The sequence below is a fragment of the Populus alba genome, chromosome 10 (assembly GCF_005239225.2).
Source record: "Populus alba chromosome 10, ASM523922v2, whole genome shotgun sequence".
NCBI classification, from domain to species: Eukaryota; Viridiplantae; Streptophyta; class Magnoliopsida; order Malpighiales; family Salicaceae; genus Populus; species Populus alba.
In genome coordinates this window covers 7,864,717-7,883,200 of record NC_133293.1, presented here as the reverse complement: position 1 = coordinate 7,883,200, position 18,484 = coordinate 7,864,717, and the positions used below count along the sequence as shown (strand labels likewise).

The window sequence follows — 18,484 nt, the reverse complement described above, 5'->3', positions numbered from 1 at the left end:
TAGAATATCACAATCTCATTATCTAGCTTGTGCATTTGACAAGTTAACCTGAATTAACCCATATTAATCAAATATGTTTAAATCTCTAATGTTAAAAAAAATATATATCTTAATTTTTTTAATCAAACTATGTTCTTTATGGTTTTTTAAAATTGTCTTTAGACGAGTTAACTCTGATCAACCCCCACTCAATTTAAATTTTTTTCTACTAGAAAACATGTTAATAATACCTAGACACATTTTTTTTACATTAAAAAAATTAATATAACACACATCCACACAGCGCATGCAATTATCTAATACATGACTGTAACATTCTTTTTATAACATTAACATCCTGCGAGGCACTTGGCAATGATTTAAAACGTTGCAGGTTTAACTTGCAAGAGTTTACACTACAAGAACAGAATCTTGAAGGGATTCAAATATAGTTTAATCCTACCACTGGAGCTAAAGGAAAACAATGAACAACTGCCACCATGCGATCAGAATGTTTTTTAATGCAATCATCCACGCTTCATTCGCATGGATAAGGACCTCTACTGCTCTCCCATTATCGCTCCCCATTTGTTCTTCCTTTGTTTCTTTAAGGCTATACTAGGCTTTATTTCAGTTTAAGATGTCCCTCGACATTTATTTCTGACCATATACACACCCAATGACCACCGTCTACATATATATTAAATGTAGATTCAGTTTACGGTTAGTTTGGAGAGATCATGCAAAGTTCAATTTGCTTCTAATCATTTAAATTTTACTTGCATAGAGATAAATTCAACAGAAAAGATACAAATGGCGGGCTTTATTTTACTTCAAAAGGCAATGAAACAAAATACCATACCCCTCAAGGACTGAACTGCATCATCAGATGCTAAACGCACCGTAACAGATCAAACCCCTTGGAGAATTGTATGGGTGGTTGGAAAATCCTTATGATGACCATCACATCCTTGTTGCCTGTGACATCTCAAACAGTAGTAAAATGTATGCGACGTCCACAAATAAAAAGTAAAAAACTGGTAACATTTGAAGAGGCAGGACCGTTAGGTTGCTTGGGGTAAAGTTGCAGAATGAGAAGTGGATGCTTTGAAATCATTCATTCTGCCTGTGTCATCTATTATATGCATGCATCTAGGCATGGATAACAATATAACTAGTACTTCCAACACAAAACTGCACCAGTGAGCAAAGAAGACAGCAAAAAAACTCTACTAGGATGAATCTCTTTTCTATGTGTGCATGGATTGGTGGAAGGAACCACAGTTCAGCCGCAACAAATGATAAAAACCAAATCAACATGAACATACTTTTGTAGTTGACATTATGCAAAATTATTGGGCAGGAAGATGCATTGTACCATGAAAGTTTTTTTAAACACTTAGATTCAAAAGGTCACCAAAAGTTTGGCAACCAAAAAGAAAAACCAAAACAAATACTTTAGGTAACAGATACACTGGCTCAGTATACGTTCTACCTGTTTGATCACAAGCTTCACATGGAATATTAGTTAAACCACTAATCAGTTTCATAACTTGAGCTCATCTAACAGCTAAGAAGAAAATAACGCAAGGAAGAATGAAAGTTGGGGACCCTTTGAACAAACTATGCATATGACAAGCACCACATCAGCTATTCAACTAGTCAACCAAGATGACAAATCAGTTGAGGTTACAGTCGCTATTCTTAAGCAACAGATACTCCATAACCAATACGCATAAATGCAAACAGTTCACCAGCCACTTAAAAGGTAATGTAAATTTTGTTTACGTGATGTCCCAAAAGATCCTTATTCTCCATAAAAGTAGTTATATTAAAATTCATCTAAAAGAAGCTTGAACATTTACTTGAAGGAGAAAAAACTCCACAATCCCAAATAAGTTGTGGGACTCCTTACCTTCTGAACAAGCTTGCCAGTTCTAATTACCATTTTTTTACTTGAAGGTAAATGTGTACTTTGTCCCACAATATCAGTTGCCAAATCTTGAAGATAGTAGAAAGTGTATTGCACGAGCATTGAGGGTTGCTAAGGGGTTTAGGATTTTGGTCTAAAACAAATACTGAAACCCAACAAAAGAATTGCACTTGATTTAAAATGTCATTAAATTTCTTCATGATAGTTAAGGTCCAACAACACCATATTCTTTCTATAAAATTTTATGAGAGGTACCATAATCTCAGACTGACTTAATTTGTCCTAGATGAATAAATCAACATGTGGTAACAAACATAAAATGTCCTAATAGAAGCTTTCATCTTTTCTTACTATTAAATGGGTCAGCATAAACAGGATGCGATTTAAAAGTGGAAAAGGACCCCTGCATAGCTTGCAGTAATAAATGAAAGAATTTCCAAACAATTGATGAAGTGCATTGCTAATTGATCAAAAATGCAACCCTGCCAAAGTTGTGCCCAAGTCCTTGCCTAAATGCCATATGGATGGAATTATCAGAAGAGTAAAACCCCCCCTCCTCCCAGCGTCAAAACAATAAAATAAAATCCAACCCAATTGAGAAGCAGGCCCTAAAGATTAGGAGTGCCAAATCCTACAGAAGATTACCATCACAGGAACAAAACTGACGGAGAACCGTGAAGAATAAGATCACCTGAAGTACATTGACATCTGAAGGAATCAAATATTAAGAGATCAATCAGATGAATCTGAGGTTTGTGTTGTACCTCTATTGAGCCTGAAGACAACTAACTGAAAGTTCTATAAAATCCACAGCAGGTAACCTCCCCGACCTGCTAGCTTTGATACTGCAGTGACATCCACAGACAATGTCATAAAAACATTCTGATGGGTCAAATCTTCATCTTTCACATCATCAAATGTAAAACAGGATGAAAGGCTTCATAGTTGCTCGCGCATGCTGCTCAAATTTTGATACTCAAGAATTTCAATTTAAGAAACTTGATGGGGAACAACTAATAGCAGCATAAAAAACAATGAACTAAGACAAAATGACTGTTTGAATACACCAAATGATATATTCTTCAATTAGAGAGAAGCATACAAAAACAAATCAAACAATTGATATCCTTTAACAAAGTAAAAGTTCTACAAGACCTCTCCACAATCAATGAAAATCAGGCAGGTAGAGGGAAGAACTAGTCAATTTTTTATGCGATGGCTTCACCCTTCCTCTGAAGTTCGAAATTACTACCTATTGCTTAGGAAAACAACAAATCTTCTAGCTATTAAAAGACATCAAACTAAAAACAGCATTTTCCAAATTGTTAGCGAATCATCAACAAATGAGTCATTGCCATTAGTCAACAAATTTTCAACTAATAACATAGAAAACTAAGTTACATTTTTTGCTAGGGAAACAAGGCTAGCAACAGTAGGGAAAGGATAAAGAGTACCACACTGCAACTGCAACTATCAGCAAGATTAGACAGAAGCTTGCACTACACAATTCTTTCCTTAGATTACTGACAGTTGCTTTCTTTTTTTTTTAGTTTCTCCTTTTTCTTCAAAAAGTAGAAGAGCTATTTCTTGAAATTCTGTGGTTCACAGGGCCACACTTGTGACTGAAAACTTAATATGCAATAGCATATTTATATCGAGATAACGAGGCCATCCACAGGCAGCAATATTGAAGGGTTACAGTAAAACAAATTAAAACAATAGACAGACTAAGAATCAATTGTTTATGAGTTTTCACATTATGGATGGGAAGCACAATCCAGATTCTGGATAACATTCCGAAGATAATCAAATCAACAAATTACCTTTGACATTCTATGTTATTGCCTATTTCTTCATCAATGAAAAGCTAAGAACATCTCCAGGACTTCACACCAACTGTTTCTTGCAAACACAATGTCAATATTAAAAAAGAGAGAGAGAGAGAGAGCGCGAGGAAGAAGAAGAAAATAAAGCTGGCAGTGGGCAATAAATCAATATTGTTATAATCACCAAAACCAAATTTAAATATAATGTTTAGTTTACAATGTACCAATGAAAATATGTTACATACATGGTTTCAGCTGGAACTGATATTTTAAAATGAAAAGCCATTATGCCACACCTTGCGATGAAAGCAGGGCCCCAGGCACATCTATATGTTAACAAAGCTGGAGAGCAGAGTTAACCTGAAACATAACTGGTTGATGGCAGGAGGCAAATATTTTCTTCAACAAATCACCACAGAGGCCTGCTAAGAAAAGTACAAATGATCGTCTCAGAAACAATGTTCGCAACTTCCTTTCAATGGATATCTCTCACCTCAACCTCATCTTGTGTCAGTAGCATGCAAAATGGAAGAATTAAGCTCAGAGTCAAGGTTGACAAACTAATCTCTCAGCCAAACAAACCACCAGTCCCTAACTCCCCTTGTTGCAACTCCTTTCTCCGCTGCTCTTCTAAAGGATCTGGACTCTTCATTATTCTTCGGAGACGCCTAATTATAACAATAAATAACCTAAATGAATAAAGAAATAAAATACAAGGACTGGATTGATAAATAAATACTCAACTGTTTCTCATTTAAGATACCTGTCTTGAGCATGCTGAGCAGGAAAAGTAGGCATAAAATCTTTAGACTTTGGAAGAGGAACTTCACGAAACCAATCATGGTTAAGAGCAGCTTCAGCAGTAATCCGCTACAAGAAAAATACAATGAGCCTTATTAAGTCATTATAGCAATAAACAAAACTATTTCTGCTAAAAAAAATAAAAGCAATCAACTAACAGTAAAGCAAATCTACCTTCTCAGGGTCATAGGTTAGAAGCTTGTTCAACAAATCAAATCCAGAATCAGAAAGCACAGGTGATCCAGTGAAGGATGTTGCTGGAAATTTCTTACGGAGTAGGTTATACCTGAAAGGAACATATAAGGTGGTTAATGATAAAAAGAATTAATGACGTGTAACAGAAAAGTATCACCAATGGAGGCCAGATAACCAGACCAGAATCACCCAGCTGGAAGCCTGGGAAAACAGCAGCAAACATAAGAACAACTGCATGTTATCATTAACTTGAAAAATAAGTTCATGCAAAATTAGTACTTACTGCTGCTTGACAAAATTGACCTTCACTCCAGGTAACTTGGAAAACCCAGGCCAGATTGTCTCATTAGGTGTACCAAGGATTCGGAAAATCTGCAATAATAAAGGGCCGTGGAAAACTAATTAGACTGCTTGCTCACTAAGCAAAGCAGTGGAAGTTTTAGTGATCACAGACAAGTAGAAACCAACTGAATAAGTCTACCTTGTATTATCTTTCTGGAAATTTAATTTACCTTGTCAAGCTGATCAACTTCTGTTTTGCCATTAAACAGAGGGTCCTTCGATAACAATTCAGCCATAATGCAGCCAAGTGACCACATGTCAATTGCCGTTGAATATTGTTTGGCTCCCAAAAGTAGTTCTGGCGCCCTGGATAAATGGAAGAGAACATCAAACACATGACACCAAGGTGTTGATGCATGTCTATATTACGTGTCAACATCAAAAGACATAGAAGCAGCAGCAGCCAAAAAGGTTCCTATGATAACTGGCTGCAGAAACAAGACAATCTACATGTTCAATGCCAAATAATCAATAAAGGTTACATCCACAAACAAACAAGCCATCCTTCTATCATACATTTATAAATAGCTGAGGAGTTGACTGTACTGCTAGCAAATAGCACTTTACTCGAATGACTATATATGACCAGTGTTATAGAAAAAAAATGATTCAAACTGATAAAAAGTTGCAAATAGTGTCAATTTACAATCATCAATATCAGACACCACAGAAAAAGTTCAACACTAATAGCACAGAAATACTTTGAAAATAAAGACACCACAAGCCTATTGCAAAAACAGTAAGAGATCAATTCGAAATAATCCAGGCCTATACAAACAAGAAAACACAGAGGATACCTAACACAAACAAAATAAATCAAACAAAACAGCTAGCCAAAGATATTAACTATGCAAGTGGGAGTATTATATGTGCAAGTTCAGCTTACCTGTACCACAGGGTAACTACCAAATGAGTATACGGTTTCAATGGGCTCCCATATTGACGAGCCAACCCAAAGTCACAGATCTTCAACTCACCACGATTGTTCAAAAGCAGATTTGACGTCTTCAGATCTCGATGAAGCACCCAATTATCATGAAGATACTTCGTACCTTCCAACAACTGGAGCATTAAGCATTTAACCTCACTCTGACTAAATGGCTGTCTCATAGACTCCATGAGTCCTTTAAGGTCATGTTCCATGTACTCCATCACCATAAAAATGCTATCAAGGTTACTCCCTACCACAACTTCTTTAACATCAACAATTGACGGATGATGAAAAGAAAGAAGAACGTTTATTTCCCTGAGAGAAGTCAGTGGAAAACCTTCCCGTTCTTTCTCCATCTTTACCTTCTTCAGTGCTACAATTTCCCCAGTTTTCTTGTCCCTCGCTCTATACACAACACCGTAAGTGCCTTCATCTATTTTATTCAATCTCTCAAACTCATCAACACTTCTACATCCCTGAAGCATGTTAATACTTCTTTGAGGTGGACCAGCAGGTTCTGGTGTTTCGTGGGAATCATTTTCATCTTCATCCTCAGGATCTATATCAGAATCATTGTTATCATGTTCGTCATCAATTTCCATGTAGCCGTCCCTCCTAGAATCATTACCAGGATGATCATCCCCACTTGAAGACCTAGCACAGGTGCCTCGCTCATCAGATTCAGATGACCTCCCTCTATCTGCGTCATATCCTTCTCTTTTAAAATCCCCTGGATCAGGCGTCGATGACTTGTTGCGTACTCTGAAATCCAAGGACTCCATATGAGGCATCTTCTTCCTCCTTTTAGGAACTGCTTGATCCTCCACAATTTCACCCTCATCAACAGGAGAATTGTTCCCATCTGCCCATCGTGAAGATGATATATTCCTCATTGGAGCATAATCTTCATCTTCTATGTGCTGTGCTTCCTGGTCATTACCCCATTGCTCCTCCACTGGTGAGGAAGCCAACTCTATCGAAGACTCAGGTGCAGAATTGCCAACTGACACTTTAACCACCGAACCCTCCAGCGAGAAAGCCAACTCTACTGGAGAGTTAGATGCAGAATTGCCAACAGACCCTTTAAACACCGAACCCTTCAGTGGTGAAGAAGACTGCAGAGTCAGGTTTTTACTGCTTATAACAGGAGAAATCTCTACACCCCCATCTGGAATAACATTAGGTGACTGGCGGTATGCCTTAGGCAGGGGTGGCGGTGGAGGGAGAGCAGCCGCTGCAGGGGAACTCCAACTTTTTGATAAGCTACTGGTAGCTTTATCATCTCTATCCCAAACTACAGGAGAAAACTTCCTTTTCTTCTCCACTGGTGTTACTTTCAAAACCTCACTATCTTTATGAGCATGTGAATCGGGGTCAATGGCATCATCAGACCCACTCTCACTGGACAACTCACCTGGCTCCTTATCAGTGGCCCTGACAGAAAACCCACACCTCCGTGACCTTAGGGCACCACCACCACCACTACTTCCTGAATCACTCCTGCTGGAAGAGGACCGATACCCACCATTAGTCACACCTGTCTCCTTAATATCCTTCTGCCTAACCCTAGCGCTATCTCTTAAGTGATGAACTTGACCCCTATCATTTTCAGCATTACCATTCCCAATTCTATCATATTGATCCTTGGAATAAGCAAAATCCTCTTTTAATAGTTCAAAATCAGACTCCCGGTCCTTGAATTCATTATCGTGATAACCCCCGTGTCTCCCAGCGGCCATGTATCCAAAACTCAAAGCTTCACAATACAAAACCCTAATTGCAATCCAACTACCCTTTATTCACGCCTATAGAACCCTAACCCCGGCACTTTTTTTCAAGCTATCCCAAATTCACGAAAACTAAATTACCTAACCCTAAGGCAAGTAATTTGAAACCCCAAAGTAGCACAAAAGCTAAGCATTAAAGAGGTAAAAAACATCAATTCGAATCCCCTAAAAATAATATATTAAGTTCCAAACTTGCTCGAAAATCAAAGGGATATAAAAGATAGAGATTCGAAACCCTGGGAATTAAAAAACGAGAAAGAGAGAGAGCCAAGTGATAAAATCTCGATCTCGAAGTGGAGATAGAGCAGTTGGCAGCAGCCAGAAAGAGATAAATTACGGCTTACCGGTGAGAAAGAGAAAAGGAGGACGCCGCCGTTTCTGTTATGTGGAGATAGAGGGAGCGAGGATGCAAAGTACACTCCTCAATCGGAAAAGAGAGAGCCCAGACGTGATAGCGAAAAAGTGTTTTTAAAGTCCTTACATTTCTCAACTGTAAATTACATTTTAGACCTTATAAATTTTTCAATATTATAATTAGGTCCTCGTAGCTGGAAAATTGTGCAATAATGAATTGATAAACTTCTTCTAAATTTCTAATCTGTGCAGTCATTGTAATTAAACCCGACATCATGTAAATTCGAGATTCATATCTTGGTATGAATTATATTTCAATTTAAATCATTTCCTTTTTTAACTTCATTTTTTTTTTTTAATAATCGTTTGTTTTTAAACGGACAAAATCAATTAAATCACTTTTAGAAACAATTCTCACATAATTTAATTTTAAACTTGAATCAGGTAAAGAGTTAAGTAAAAAGGTTTTTTTTTGTTAATTTTATCTATTTTTTCAATTTTATTCTTATATTTTTTTATTGGTTAATTAAATTATTTTTAAACATGTTAAGTCAATTAAATCATATTAGACAACTCCTACAAATTTTAATTTTAAGCTGCGTGAGAATTGGGGTAAGAAGGGTTTTTCTTTGTTAATTTTATTTTATTTTTTTTAATTTCATTTAAAAATATCTTTTTTAGTCAATCAGATTATTTTTAGATTGTCTAAATTGACAAAGTTATTTCAGACTAATTTTTATATTATTTAATTTTAAATTCAGATTAAATAAAAATAAATTAGTAAATTTCAAAATTAACATGGAATAACATCATCAAATATTTTTTTTACCACCAATATATTTTTTTGTCAAAATAAAAAAAATATATTCATCCAGGAGCGCAGCCTGCGCTCTAAATTTGTAAACTTTACAGAATCAGACAATTGTACATGAAACAATTAATAAGCGCTGTCGTCGATAAAATTCCTGTGTCCTGAAACACTCTCCCATTATCATGTATTGTCATGCTCCCTTCGTTATGTTGGAATTTGAAAGGACGGAGTGGTGGGGAGTGGCGGTGGGGTTGTGAAACTTTTCGCGGGGATTCATAGTTTTAGGTTTTAAGGCATAAATTGGAAAGGTGATGTGTCCAGTTTTCATTGTTGGATGCATGGAGTTTATGGTAGATCTTCTCGCACCAAACCAAGTCCTTAATTGTTCGGGGAGGACGTCTTTTCCTATTTTTTATTTAATTGTTTTTTAGTATTAAAATTATTTTTTAAAAAAATAAATTTTTTATATTTTATTTTAAATTAATATTTTTTTTAGTATTTTCATGTTATTTTAAAGTACTAATATCAAAAATAAATTTTTAAAAAATAAAAAATTATTTAATATATTTTAAATAAAAATTATTTAAAAAAACAACCGTTATTATATTTCTAAATATTTTATTTATGTAACATTTAAGACTTGATTTTATAGGAAGATGTTAGTTTTAAGATGAAGAGATTCGAGTTTTTATAAAATATTGTAAGTTATCACGTAAAAAAAACTAGTGATATTTTATCAATTTTATTTTATATTATAATGTTTTTAAATATTATTGATAATCGATCACCTTTTATATTATATTATTTTTTAATTGATTGAAATTACATGAAATACGGGTTTAATTAAATTATCGTGATAAAATATGTTTCTTATTAATTTTTATTTTTAATATCAACAAATAAAAAAAACATTTAAAAAATATTAATATAATATTTTTAAAAATAAATAATTTTTTTAAAAAAATCAAAAAATAAAAGAGTACTGCTATCACTATATTTGATGTGTTTCTTTTTTTAATAATAGTGAGATCGGCGTTCATTTTTGTTTAACGGGGTATGAAGTTTTCGAACAATATTAAATTTATGTGTTTTTTTTTCTTTATATTTTCTTCTTTACGTTAAATTTGACCAGACAACTTTCTAACAAACTGATGTCAGGGCTTTGATTTGATATAAGAATAGACGTCTGCATTTTGCACTTTGGTGTGTTTGTTAGAATGCCTAGCGAGTTGGATGTTAGTTTTGCAGGGACAACAAATTTTTATTGTTGGGTCTAATTTTGTAAAAAAATGATAATTATTTTTCTTGGAAAAAAAAATGAAAAGACAAGTAAATTATTCCAAATTTTATAGCTGAAAGCATTGCATTTATATGACCATCATTTTATATATCTAATAAAATCTCATCGCACTTACATCAAGTAAAAAATTTAGGATATTTTTAGAAATAATTACAATTAAACTAGTGATGATACTCACTATATTTATCAGTGTTTTTAAACCTAACCCGGTTCAAGATTTGGGTTACGAGTTTTGACATGGTTAACTCTATTTTTTTACAAATTAAAACAACATTATTTTGGTAAAAAAAAATTAGTCAATGAATTGCAACCGGGTTTTTGACTGGATCTTGACAGGTTCTCGGGTTAGTCGGGTTTTTAACAACCTCTATTTTTTCATAAACTCAATCTGGTTCCAAACCCAGGTTAGCCAAGTCGACCTACTAGGCCAAACCAGATTTAAAAACTATGATATATATGTTGGAATCAAGGTTCAAATACCTTAGCGAATCATTATAATTAACTCCATATATAACAGTTCTATCCCCTAGTTTACATAATTGTACTAAGTTTTGCACTACATTGTGGCTTGAATAAAAAACTTTTGAACATAACCAAAAAAATATATCTTAGCCAATAGCCAAGGTTAAATTTAGATTTTGACATAATTTTTTTTATTATCTAGCTTTACACTATAGAATATAACTCAAAATTAAACCGTTGCATTAAGCTAAAACTTTATCAAAAGATTTTAAAGAGATTTTGCTATGTTACGGTACACTTTCAAGTCAATTGGAGTTTGGAAGGCCTTGCGATACAGGTGATAACAGATTGTACGAGTTTTGTTATTTAGTTCCTTTTGATTTGTAGACTTTCTATCTAGTAGTGATTTTTTTTTTTACAAGTATGTCACAGCTTGTTGTGGAAATCTCCTGGTTATTTAAGGATCTTCAATGGATTGTAACATAATTTTCAAGTATTACAATAATTCATTAATGTTTTAAATTTTTTTTCGTACAATGATTTTTTATTCATCATAGCTGCACAAGAAAAAAAAAGACTAGAGGTATTTAATAACAGGTTAATTAGCTTATTTTAAGGAGTTTTTAATCCTACAAGAAATGTTAAAAAAAAGTCTAAAGAAAAAATTTTTATGTTTTTAAATAATTTTTAAATTATAATTAATTATCCTAAATCAACAACAACTAAGAGGAAAAAAAATCCATAAAATAATGTTAGGGTTTTTTTTTTTCCCGGACAGTGAAGTTTTATAATAAAAATATTAGTTTTTCTAGGCCTTCTCTTGTTGACCCGGTCTTTGTTGCCAGGCTTTTTCCTTGCACTTTTAGCCATTGGAAGTTTCCCTTCATTTTCAAAACTTACTTCTCGAATGGTTTTTCTTTATTTTTTATTTTTTTGTTTGTTTGCTTAAAAAAAATCATTATAATTTTGTGAGCATTTAATTTTTCTCACTTGTAAAAATTTTTTTGAGATTGCAAGATATTTTTTTTCATGCATTATATTTTAAATATTGATTAAATTCAAATAAAATTATGATCATAAAAACATAATTATTAAATATAGCCTGGAGTGTCATACATGTTGTCTTATATTAACTTCGAGAAATTTTTAAAAAAATATATTTGAGGTTTTAATATTTTAATAAAACAGTTTTTGAAATAATACATGTGGATGCAAGTTAAAAAAAACAAATGTGAGGCATGAAGTATAATATAATTATTTCACATAAAAAAAAAAAAATCCACTTGAATGTAGATTATAAAGAAATGCAAGTTATGGAGTGTGGTATAGCTTACCCCACATCAAAAAGTTAAGAAACAATTTATTTAACCTATAAAAAAAATATATGAGGCAGAAAGTATAATATAGTTATCCCAGGTCAAATAATTAAGAAATAATTCATATGGATGCATGTTATATATAATTATTCCGCATCAAAAAATTAAGAAACAATTTATATAAATACAAGCTACAAAAAAACATGTGGCTAAATATTTATAAATTAATTTTATATTTTCAGAGTTTATTAAAAAAGTAATAATATTAAAAAAAAATCAGAAATGTCACCCTTGATATAACTGAGTAAATTACATCTTTGAATTTTTTTGGTTTAAAACCTTGCTAAGACTCTATGTTTCCTGGTCTCAGGATCGACCCGTGAAGTCAGGTTAGATTTCTTAATTTATTTATAAAAGTGAAAAATATAGTTCTTCTTAATTATATGTAAATCATTTTTTTTTTATAAGAAAATGTTTAGGAAGTGCTCTATTTCCTTTTCAAGTACTGTGCTAATCAACGAGAATAAAACTTTTCGGTTGTGATTCCTTAATTTTTTCTAATAAAAGAATTTAAAAATATTATAGGCTAAAAAACCAAAAACAAATTATAATTGCAAAACAAATAAATATCAATCACCTGTTTTGCATTATGATAGCTTATAACTTATTTTTTCAAATTATTTTTCATATAAAAATAAAATTAAATTAATATTTTTAAATAATTTTGATATCATGATATAAAAAATTAAAAGAATTTTAAAAAATAATTTTCAATTAAAAAAAACTACCAAAAACACAATCAAAGCGTGTTGTAAAGTTTTATTCTAAGAAAAATAAAAAAAGAAGATAGATAGCAGTTTTTCATACGCATTGTTAAGATATTATAAGAAATATAATAAAACCTATCCCTATCCAGTGATCGCAGGCCAGGACAAAGGGAACAGAGAAGAACATGCAGGCACACCACTGTTCTTCATCTCCCCTCCCATCCTTCTGTTGAACACAATGACTGACATAAATCATAAAACTAAAGAATTATTATTATCGCACTGCCGGGCTGCATACACTGCGTTGCAGTGATTTTTTTGGCACACATGAAGAACTTTTTTAAGAATCGTGGAGGATATGTCAAAAATGTTCTTCTCAAAACCAATTTATTTATGCTGAAGATATCGTCGGGTTCGAAAACTCAAGAGAAGAAGTTGAGAATTGAATTCATGACAAGAATGTGACGTTCATCATCGTTTATAAGTCTTCCTCTAAAAATAATTTCCTCTGATTCTGATACAAAGCTAGACGCCAATGGATTGGTGACAGAAAGCTTGTTAAATTGAAACGAGCAGAAAAGGGACTCTGCAGCCTTGCTTTAAGCTACAAATAGAACAGCCATGGAAGCAAATTTAAGAAAAACAAAAAGCGTAATAGCATTTGTTCTGCTTTCCTGAACTATTTAATCAACCATTGTCTTCACCTTTTCCATTTTCCAAGCAACTAATTATTGTAAAGAAGGATTACTCCAAGTGGGCAGTTCAAGTTTTTTTATACTATGAATGCAATCAATCGCAGAATTTAACATATAAAATGAATCCACATTTGAACGCTAGCATATGTTACATGTAAACAGAGTGGTGTGCTGCTACCAGCACAGGGAAGGAAACTTGAAGGAGAATGAAGAGGGCAAGTTCCCGGTCCTCCTTATATAATCCGCCGTTTCAGAAGTCTTCACGGCTTTCTCAGTCAGTGTGGCCTCCGCATTTGAACGCTTCTCTTGAGCTATTCTCGTCGTCGAGGCCAGTTTGTTTGCCAACCGTTCTTGTGCTCGAGCTTTCAGCCTCTCAGCCTTCACCTGTATATAAAGATTATGCACCAGTAAGCAGACGAGCCAAATCACAGAGATAGAGATAGAGACCTAGGTGAAACTACCAGATTGCCGTTTCTTTTGTGATTCAGTCTCCATTTGTATATTTTCAAGCCTGTAAAAGGGCCTTGCCTGGATTTCACTGTCATTTGACTAACCTGGGTTAACTGTTCAGGGGCATTTTAGACATTCATCATTTCATGGCAATAGGAACCCAGGCCATGAGAATTGAGATATGTGCTGATGTAGGGTTCTTGATATGAAGAAAAGCAAAACTATAAAAGCTATTGATGCAGTTGGAGTTAGGTTAATTAGGACGTGTAATCAACTACACCCTAATTTCTTGCAGTTTGGAATTTGGAGGAAGTGTTTGTTTACAATTAGCCACTTGTTGGTCTTCATTTCTTCAAGCAAGGTGGCGATAGGGGCAACACAACTTTTTGGGACCCTACTTTTTGTTAAAATTGTAAGTACAAACAGAAACATTTCAGAAAGCAACGGATCAAAAATAAAGTAATTCTGTCTTGAATGGACCAGTAACCATACCTCCATTTTCCTCTTTTCCATTTCTGCTTTCCTCTTCTCATGATTTTCCCAGGCTTGGATCTTCACCTCTTCACGCTTGTACCTACATATTACATAACGAATGACCAATCTTAAGTGCATGAGACTCAGATATAAAGATATTGAATTAATCGAGATTAAAAGAATGTGCAGAGGTAAGAGTCACTGTGGATCACCTCGCCATGTATTTGGCTCGCTCTGCATCATCCCAAGCCATTGCTCTTGTTTCTAGAGTACTCACCTTTCTTGCCTGATCCGATTTCATATTCTCGTGTATCCTAGAACCACTGGATTCTTGTCCATAGTAATGCCTTGTTGCACTAACCCCTCTGGAAGCACAACTGGCCTCACCTCTACTTTCAGCCATTGCTAAACCTGTTTGATAGCCTTCATTGCCCGGCAACCCGTTCAGGCCCCTCACTGGGGTGCAAGATCCTGAACATACAGGGCTCCTCGCCGCCGGTGTAGTGGCTCTAATCGGTGTTGTTGTTCTTGAAGGCTCTTGGCTAGCAATAGGGGTCATCTCAGTCCCCATGTCCCTAACACAGATTGATCTAACAGCACTCATTGTTGAGTTCTGTGCAGGCTTATTAACTCTCCACACTGACTCATCACAATCTACCTTCTTTGTTTCTACTTCATACTGATTTGTGATTGAAATAGAACACCCATTTGCTGCTTCTCCTCCAACTTCATCTTCTCCACTTGAATAGTCATGTTCCATTTGAGGAACTGGAGCTATAAGTCTCCTATCGTCGGCATTTGAGTTTCGTGGCTGGCTGTCTTTTTTATCTCCTCCCCCTCCTCTTGACAATCCCACTAACCATTTTTGTGCATCATCCCATTTGGATGGTGTTGGTTTGCCTAAAGCTGTTCGGTGATGACCACCGCGACTAGCTCCATTGCCTTTATGAAACTCAAAGCTAGTTGCTTTACTACTTGGAATCTCCTGAGTTGGTCCATGATTGTAACACCCTTTATCCTCCATAGATCTCATTCTCTCAACAAATCTTCTCACTCTCACAGTTACTCACAAGGACAAGCAAAAATATGACGCGTGAGTACCACTAAAAAGCACAGAAGTCCCACTTAACTTGCCATGCGAGTCAAGAAGTCTAATTCATATCTTTGAACAGTAGATCCTTAGTCAGCAAAATGGTCCAGATCCTCTCTGGAGATGTAAACCGCTGGCTGCATTAGATCTCTAACCCTGTACAGCAAGTCAGTACTGACTTGGGACAAATATATTGAAACATTAGCTAATAGCAAAATTAGAAATATTATTTGCGTGACATTAGCTAATCCAAGGATTGATAAATAGATTTTTCAGTGATTAAAACACAAAAGACATTGAATCTAACCACCCACCCTGTGCTGTGTATGGTCTACTTTTACAAGTGATTAAAACACAGATGCCAAAATGGCCATATCAAAAAAATAAAACCTCAGACAGAACCCCTCAGGGTCCAAAATATCTTCACCTTCCTTTCCTTCATTACACAGCTAGGGACCATTTAAAGATATCCAAATGGATAACTACTTCCCCATCTAAAACTCTATCTGAAATCAGCGACACATGAGAGAGAGAGAGAGAGAGAGAGAGAGAGAGGAAAAGCTAATAATAATGGTAGCTTATAAAACCCAAGAAGCGGAAAGCATATAGCAGTGGTGCACTTTATGTTTAGTGTGTCGACTAGCTAATATCAGAAACTATCATGTTAATTGTCTGGAGCCACCAAAAAGATGGAGCGGAGAATTCATCTTGGTTATGCAAAAACAACAGGAAAACCAGAGATGGACTGGATTTTGCAGGGAAAGAAGAGCTCATCTGCAGGGCAGGGAATAATACCTTGAAAGTTGAAACCATGAATTTTTGAGACTGGCAGAGTCATTCATGAAAAGTTCAGATCCATTGCACACCAAAAAAACAATATAAAAATTAACCTGCACGGTTGAAACTCGAAATGTATGGCTGTAATAGTAAGAAAAGGTTAACTACAAAGAGGTTTCCAGTCGTTTAATTACATCTCAAACCAGTCCTCTAACTACAAAAACTAGCATGTTACATCTCAACATGGATACATCCAAGGATTCCTCCATGTATAAAATGAAAACAATGCATCTTTCATTTAAGCAATGTACACAACTGTCGTTGTCTTCACATCTACAGAGACAACTCCAGACTCCCTATTGTTCACACGAACAAGTTAGCTTTCGCTGTTGCAAATACCTGTGAAGGACTAACATGGATAACCAGTGAGAGCTTGGTGATGTTCTTTCGAGTATTTTGTAATTAGGGGACTGGTAGTGGTGATCCAAAAGGAAAGATCGTAAATTGTAATAATTAATGCATTGATTCTTGTGTACACTGTCTTATTGGTGAGTGCTTCATTTAAAATACGGTTGTCCTCCTAACGGTAACCGGGATGGTGAGGTGGGGGGGGGGTGCTGGGGACACGTGGACAGCAGAGATTTGACTAAAGTGCCAGCTGATGAGGAGGATGGTGTCGGGCTAAGATTAAGAATGTGGGTTTTCTGACTTGTTCACGTGACTGTGATGGGCTGGGTCTGTGGGGCTACAGTTTCTGGGTTAATGAGATGATTTGACTGTTCTTTTTTATTAATTGTAATTGTGTACGGTTTGACCAGGGCGGCGGAACTACATGGCTGGTGTTTTTTAGAGGGTGATTGAGAGGAATGCGGCTTTGTCATTTTTAAAGTTTTTTTTTTTCATTTAAAATAATATTTTAAAAAAATTATTTTTGATTTTAGCTAATTAAAATTATTAAACCAAATAACTTAAACTATTTTAAGAGTTTCTAGAATATAATATATATTATTTTTTAACATATCCCATCGAGTGAAAATTTTTTAAGCTTAAAACTTGTATAGATCCATCTTACATTGTGCTTTATTTTTATCAAATAAATGAAGATAATAAGATTTAAACTCGAGATCACTTAGTCATCAAAACTCTGATATCATATCAAGGAACTATCTCAATTGAAAAGCTTAAATTGTTAGGTAATATCCCATGATATGATTTATATTATTCTTTAACACGCATCCTCAAATGAAAGTCTTTTAAATTTGAAATTTGCATAAGTTTATATGTATTGAAATATATTTTTAAAAAATTTAAAAGCACTTTTTCAAAGACATTCTCTTTTCAAATAAAAACGTTATGGAAAGTTGAAAAATTAGATAATATTAATTTAAATATGTTTTTAGTATCCCATAGTATTATGAAAAAATATTTTTTATTTAAAAATATATTAAAATATCCTTTTTAAAAGTAAAAGTATCATGAAAAGTTAGAGAAGTGATCTAAGTGTGTTTGGAGTTTAAAAGCTAATACCATGTAAAAGTAATTTTTTAAAAAATATATTAAAGAAATTTTTTCTCTAATTCTTTTTATTTTTTATATTAACATGTTAAATTATTGAAAAGCATTAAAATAATTATAAATTTAATAATTTTTAAAACACACTTAAAAATAAAAGCTATTACTTTTCTAAACATCATTAATTAAATTTATAACTAAGTTCAATATAAACTTGATTAACATGTAGAAAAAAAAAATTATTGTTTTAAATGAAAATATATTTGCTTTTCAAATTAGATTTAATGATACAATTTTTACATAACTGAATATATTTTTATGATTTAATTAAAGATAAATTATACTTGTATAACCTAAGTTAGATTGAAGTCGTAATAATTGAGAACCCTCAATCATGCATGTAACGTATCCATCGTATTCTACAAAAGTATTTTGTATGTCTTTTCCTTTTCTTTTTTTGGTTTATTGTATGAATTGAAGCACTGCAAGGAGAGGACGCTGTCTCCCATCATGTCGTGTCCTTGTTATCATGGCGTTAGAAGCTCCAAGTCGGCATGGAGCGAGTGGGGACCAGGTCTCCGTGATTTGCTTCGTGGGACCACATGGGATGTCTTGGGCCTACAAAAAGGGTGGTCTTGTCAGACCCATATCAGGAGTTCCAGTTTCATGGGTGTCATACTAA

The 18,484-nt window shown here is 34.1% G+C and overlaps 2 protein-coding genes across 26 annotated transcripts; both read right to left on the bottom strand.

The window, feature by feature from the left end:
- Positions 1 to 355: 355 nt before the first annotated feature.
- Positions 356 to 8,243, bottom strand: LOC118048809 (cyclin-dependent kinase G-2). 23 transcript variants are annotated; one of them, XR_012170799.1, is made up of 10 exons: positions 5,963 to 8,242; positions 5,247 to 5,382; positions 5,018 to 5,106; positions 4,714 to 4,825; positions 4,502 to 4,608; positions 3,984 to 4,406; positions 3,736 to 3,808; positions 2,677 to 2,870; positions 842 to 957; positions 356 to 669 (listed from the first exon to the last, which is right to left on the bottom strand). XR_012170799.1 is itself a non-coding variant. In XM_035058628.2 (6 exons), the coding sequence occupies exons 1-6, from the start codon at positions 7,744 to 7,746 to the stop codon at positions 4,307 to 4,309; spliced, it is 2,328 nt and encodes a 775-aa protein (XP_034914519.1). In that variant the 5' UTR covers positions 7,747 to 8,242; the 3' UTR covers positions 3,893 to 4,306. The 23 variants fall into 23 exon arrangements, 1 of the variants encoding a protein (XP_034914519.1); XR_004687530.2 differs by having other exon boundaries at positions 842 to 2,870; XR_012170797.1 differs by having other exon boundaries at positions 356 to 2,620.
- Positions 8,244 to 13,584: 5,341 nt separating this feature from the next.
- LOC118048811 (uncharacterized) lies at positions 13,585 to 16,790 on the bottom strand. 3 transcript variants are annotated; one of them, XM_073411850.1, is made up of 4 exons: positions 16,309 to 16,790; positions 14,636 to 15,691; positions 14,442 to 14,523; positions 13,585 to 13,883 (listed from the first exon to the last, which is right to left on the bottom strand). In XM_073411850.1, exons 2-4 carry the CDS (start codon positions 15,454 to 15,456, stop codon positions 13,674 to 13,676), a joined length of 1,113 nt encoding a protein of 370 aa, XP_073267951.1. In that variant the 5' UTR covers positions 15,457 to 15,691; positions 16,309 to 16,790; the 3' UTR covers positions 13,585 to 13,673. The 3 variants fall into 3 exon arrangements, with proteins under 3 accessions (XP_073267951.1, XP_073267950.1, XP_034914521.1); XM_073411849.1 differs by having other exon boundaries at positions 14,636 to 15,687; XM_035058630.2 differs by lacking the exon at positions 16,309 to 16,790 and having other exon boundaries at positions 14,636 to 16,289.
- Between the last annotated feature and the right edge of the window lie 1,694 nt (positions 16,791 to 18,484).